The sequence below is a fragment of the Panicum virgatum genome, chromosome 5N (genome assembly GCF_016808335.1).
Source record: "Panicum virgatum strain AP13 chromosome 5N, P.virgatum_v5, whole genome shotgun sequence".
NCBI lineage: Eukaryota > Viridiplantae > Streptophyta > Magnoliopsida > Poales > Poaceae > Panicum > Panicum virgatum.
The window spans coordinates 6,224,633-6,230,414 of record NC_053149.1 but is presented as its reverse complement, the minus strand read 5'-3'; the positions used below and the strand labels follow the sequence as shown (position 1 = coordinate 6,230,414).

At 53.3% G+C, this 5,782-nt stretch overlaps 1 protein-coding gene across 1 annotated transcript; it reads right to left on the bottom strand.

Moving 5' to 3' along the window:
* Positions 1-87: 87 nt before the first annotated feature.
* On the bottom strand, positions 88-4,239 carry LOC120676435 (tryptophan aminotransferase-related protein 2-like). Its single transcript, XM_039957698.1, has 5 exons — positions 3,124-4,239; positions 2,375-2,675; positions 1,102-1,379; positions 690-994; positions 88-572 (listed from the first exon to the last, which is right to left on the bottom strand). The coding sequence occupies exons 1-5, from the start codon at positions 3,657-3,659 to the stop codon at positions 388-390; spliced, it is 1,605 nt and encodes a 534-aa protein (XP_039813632.1). The 5' UTR covers positions 3,660-4,239; the 3' UTR covers positions 88-387.
* Positions 4,240-5,782: the final 1,543 nt, after the last annotated feature.

Sequence of the window (5,782 nt, the reverse complement as noted above, 5' to 3'; positions counted from 1 at the left end):
GTGTGTGTGAGGTTTAGAAGCGAGCAGTCTTCCCCCTGGGCTTCTATGTTCTACCCATTTGAATCGGAATAATAGCATTTTCTGTCCTTTATCCAGTCCACAAGTGTATTTCCAGATCGATTATTTTCTCATGTCAGCTTAGTCTCACATACTAGCAATTAGCAAGAAAAAAAATGAAACCTTTATAAGAATTTTTTAGACGATGCGACATGCATCCATCCCCAACAACGCAGCACACAGCAGAAGGAAAAAGCAAAACAAAACGTTGCTCCTGCCTCTTCTGCTTCTTCCCACTCTACTGATACTGCTGCTCTACTCATGCTCCCACGGGGCATGCGTTGCCGGCGCCGGCAGGGTGGCATCGATCCATGGTCCGTCGTCTTCACCTCACTTGAGGGAGGTGAGGCGCTTCACGAAGATGTCGTAGGCGTCGTCCCTGTCCAGCATGCTGACCCGGACGTACCTCGGGTCCGCTCCAAACTGGCTCCCGCTCCGGGTCAGGATCTTGTGCCCCCGGAGGAAGCTCGCGCAGTCCTCCACGTCCTCCCTGTCGCAGCGCAGCCACGCGAACGCTGCACGCCATGGAAGAAGAGCACGCGTGGTGAGACCGGCGAACCGAACGGTGGTCAGAGTTTGCATGTCTCCATGCCCTGGCAGTTTGGCATGGAAGCAGCAGCACACATACATACCAGGGTTAGTGGATGCCATGTCCTCGGTGAAGTTGCAGTAGCCGGAGGTCTCGTCGGGCAGGCTGAAGATGCCCGACGCGGCGGCGGCCTCGCGCAGCATGCTCCAGCGCTCCGCCATCTTGCGCCGCCCGTAGTCGAACAGGCGGCGGTGCTCTTCCCCCGCCCCCGAGAGCTCGTAGGCGTCGGAGACCGCCCTGAGGACCTTGGCGGCGCGCAGCTGCGAGTCCTTGGACACGCCGATGGTGTTGAGCTCGATGAACTTGGTCATCTTCTTCGCGACGTCGCGGTCCTTCACCAACGCCCACCTGCGCGGACACGTTTCATCAGAACGTCGTCAGCCATCATCATCAGCACGGCGAGGCAACATCCATGGCTGGTGCCTGCACGACGCCGTATGGTATTACGACCGTACCCGATCCTCGTGCCGGCGTGCCCCGTGCTCTTGGACACGGTGAAGAGCATGATGTCGTGGTCGGCCCGCCTGGTGATGGCGGTGTACTGGGGCCAGTAGTAGGCCAGGTCGTGCACGGCGACGCCGGACTCGGAGGAGAGAACAGCTTCGCGGATGGCGCCGTCGGGGTTGTTCGGGGAGCACACCAGCTCGATGTAGGTGTCGCCCGTGAACGAGCCGGCGTCGCCGGCCCAGCGGAAGAGCCCCGACTGGAGGAAGTCGGTGACGGCAGGGTAGGACTGCATGCGCAGAGATCAGATCAAGTCAGCGCATTGACTCGCCATTACATAACAGTCCTATTCTATTTATCATCAATAATGGAGTTCTGGAGCAGTTCCGACTCGAGACTTGAGAGCATGGGATCGAGTAGTTTTATTTATATTCTCTCATCAATTATTAGTACAGTTGAGGAAATTCAGAGTATGGGAATACAATACTAGTAGCAGACTAAACTATGAAATCGGCGCCGACGCCCGTCACTGAACACATGATTTAGCACTAGATATGGATCAGCAGACACATGAGGCTCAACTAACAAACCCACAGAAACAGGCCCCGTCTTCTCCCTCCCAGGTTAGCATAGCAGAGACGAAGCACGCCACATGAACATGGCCAGAAACCGCACTTCGCCGGCGCGCCATGTGAGGGAAATATTCCTGCCGGCCGGCACATGGTGGCTCATTTTTTGAACGGCAAAGCCTCCCGCGCCTAACACGCCACGCTAACCAGAGCCGCTAAGCTGCTAATGACCTGCTTGCTGCTAATGATGGAGCATTGTTTACAGAGACATGTCGGCTACCCGCAGATCGCTGTGATGCCGCCGGCACGGCCCTACAGCAAGACACACACTGATCTGTGCTTGGTCACCAACCATCACATGAGCAGAGGCCGGCGGGCAGCGCTGGGGACAAGGGGGAGGGAACAAAGGCGAGTGGCCGGTGGCGCCATCGATGTCCCCCTCGCCGGCTTCAATTCTGCTCTATCTCCTCATCATTAAGAGGGGGAATGATAAGATTACGACGGGTCTTGCCATCCTTGTCACACAACAATTCATCGGCACGCTGCATTATTAATCTCCTTTGATTTCGTTTTTCTTCTTAATATAATTTAGCCTACCCCAACCTCGAGCAATCCACAGCGACGGAGACGACAGCGACGGCCTCGATCGCCGCCCGCCTCCGTGCTCCGAGTACCCACTGTTCTTTGTTTCTTCTTTTTTGGTGAGGGGGCTTACCGAGTAGTATGGCGCCGTGGACACCACGCTCATGGGCGCGGCGGCGGGCGGCGACAGCGCGTAGAGCGCCGCCATGAAGAGCTGCGTGGAGCCGGTGCCGACAAGGACGTGGTAGCCGTCCACGGCGGCGTTGCCGACGAGGCGGTGGAGCCGGCGCACCTCGTGGTCGAGGCCGGGCTCCAGGAACCAGCACACGTTGCCGACGTCGGAGAAGTAGCTCATGGTCTGCCACCCCGGGATGACGATCTCCGCCGCCGCCCCCGTCCCGCGCCAGAACTCCTCGAACATGGTCGGGTCACCGCTGCACCCGACAACGCGAATGTCAAAGCCATTCTTGTCCAGCATCAAAAAAAAAACTCCCATTGTCGCAATCATGTGGCTCGGCTCCCAGTTAATTCGCATCATCAACGATAAACCAAAAAAAAAAGAAGAAGAAAGAATTCAAGCGAGCAAAGAAGATGCATGAACGGCGAGCAAATCTGCCACCTTGGGATAGGTAGATTTGATCCGCGCATCGGAGTTCATTCTCCCTCGGCGCCGTCGACATTGCACAGGGACATGCCCCGTGGGGAAGAACACCTCCTCGATCCCCCCGCGGCGGCAAATTGCAAATAGAGTAGGCGTGGAGGGTGGCGCGAGTAAATTAACATTTTCCGTTTCGCTAAACAAAAAGAGGAAGCCGCTCGGCCTAGCGAAGCAGAGCAACGGGCGGCAGCGGGAGAGGAAGAGGGGCAGATTTGAAAACTCACTGGTCGAGGTTGATCACTGACTCCGGCGTCACCGCCGGCTTGCCCGTCGACGGAGCCCCGGCGGCCCAGGCCTTCTCCTGCGTCGCCCTTCTCCTGCCGCCGCCGCTGCCTGCAGCTTCTGGATGCGTCAGGCAGGCCTGGGGCTCCTGGGGGTGGTGGTGGCGGCGCGGAGGAGCTGTGCTGTTGACGTAGGGGTGGAGGAAGAGCCCGACGTGTATGGCGACGGAGACGAAGAGGGCGGCCTGCCAGAGCGGCGCGCGCTTCCTGGGCTTGCCGCCGCCGGCGCCTGGGGCGGCAAATAGCTTCTTAATCTTACCGCTCCCGAGCGGCGGCTTGGCGGGAGTGGGACGGAGCGCGGCGAGGCCAGGGCCGCCTCCGCCGCTGGCCGCCTCCTCCTCCCGACGGCCGCCCGCCGCGGGGGACCTGGGCGCGCTGCCGTTCGAGGCGAGGAGGCGCGGGGACCGCGGCACCATCCCGCCGGCCGGCCCCTGGAAATTTCCGTCCACCGCCGTGCCAAGGCGCCGTAATGCCGCCATGTCTGGAGCTCCGGACAGCGCGCGTGCTACCGAGGCTCCGCCGAGCTCCGCGAGTGGTGGACCGCGACGGCGCTGGCGGCTAGCTAGCTCGGGGAGGGAACAAACGGATGAGGGAGAAAAAAAAAAAGGCAAAGCTTTTTTCCCAAGAAAAAAGTGGAAGCGCTAGCTTCTTGGATAGAAGCGGGGGAGGCTGGTCGCCGATTGGAAAGCTCCGGCGGTGGAAGGCCGACCGCTGCAAGCGGATCGAAGGCTCCCCTTGCTACCAGCAGCAAGCCAGCAACTGGCTACAGCAACAGACCACAAGCTACCAGTAGCTCTGATGCTACAAGCAGCACGAGGCTTTGCTGCGAGCCGATGACAGTAACTGTAATAACTGAGCTCAACACTGTTGCTGGTAGCTCAAAAAAGCGGTAACTGGCAAGAACAGGTGAACAGCGGCAAATGGCTACGGAAAGGAGAGAGAGAGAGGGAGAGGCTGTGATGAAGAAAGAGAAAAGGCGTTGGTCCTGCTAGCAAGCAGCGACGGAGAAGCGCTCAAGGCCGCGGAGAGTGGCACAGCGCAGGGACTAGCGGAGGAAGAGGGTGGTGCGGCTTTTATATAGGGTCGCCCCACTACCGATCCCATATATTCTTGAGTACTCTATATTCTTTCTGCCCTTGGCCGCACAGCACATGGCGCTACTACTATTACCAAGTACTGTGCCCTCTCTTGCCACCAAGCACACGGCATGGGTGCCGCTCGGGGCATCCGGGCCGTCGCGTGGCCATCGGACGGTCCCTCTCCACGATGTGTTGTTGGAATGATGATGAGAAGGGTTTGGATTACTCATCGACTCCTCATCGTACGCTCCACCTCATGATTGGTTGGTTGCTCTTTTCGAATATGCGCTGTTCTGTTATCCTTTCGCTGGGTAGGCTGTAGGAGGCTGACTGAGTGGTTAGACACCAAGTTTTGTCAAGCTAAAATCATGGCAAGTCAAATTATAGGCATGCTAAATTATGAATATTGCCAAATTATTGGCAAGAAATTTTGGTACTTTTGATTTAGTGTCGAATAAGACGACCAATTTTTTCAACTCTTGTAAGGTTTTAAAAAGTTATAGTAACCTGATACGTATGGCAACCAATTTTCCCTCCTCTTGTAAAGTTTAAGAAGATTCTACTAAATTGCTATGATTTGGTCATAAATATTTAAATAATACCTCCGTCCCAGAATATAAACATTTCTAGCTATTCACTAGATTCAAAGCATCTTCTATGTACCAGAGCTAATACTTGTCCATATACATTAGAGATACTATGAATTTGGACATCCAAAAACATAGTTAGGAATGTTTATATTGTGGGACGGAGGGAGTAGCCAGTTTTTAGATATAAATTAATTGATACCAAAATTTTATTAGTGTGTCTTGATTCTAGTCCGATGAAAATTGGAAGCCAACCATTCAAACCCTGCGTCTCTACGAATCTATGATGAAGTGCGGAAATTTGACTCTTGAATGAATGCCTTTTGGATAGCACTTCGCCGAGAAAAAGAGATCACCATAACTCTGACACATCTTGTAAACCAAAGTCGATCTGATAGGTGTTTTAAGTTTGTGAACTCTTTGAAAATAATATAACATTTTCAGTTCATCCTAAGTCCGACTTTTCAAGATTGAGAACCAAAAAATAATTTTATTAGATTCTTTACGTAATTCTTTCCATTCAACACGATTTATTTTATAAATAGAATTAGTCAAAGTAGCATATTGGTGTTGATATCCTAAAGTGCTTATATTTGTGGGTGGAGGGAGTATGTTTTTAGTGATAGAAACCACAAGACAATCTTACTATGGAGACTCCTCTGGAGCTTTAACATGAAGCCACCTAGGATCCTAGGTGGACACTCTGAAAAATATAGAAATTTTATAAATTCTCACAAAAATCAGAAACATCCAGCCATCAATCCAACAACTCTAATTATAATAACCATCGGATATGTTATATTTCTTAATAAATTACCCACCTCTGTCATTATGAAAATAGACTTAAGTAACCCCCTAAACATGTGTCTAAATTACCCATCTCTGCCATTATAAAAAAACAATCTAAAGTAACCACCTACTATTTGTGAAAATTAT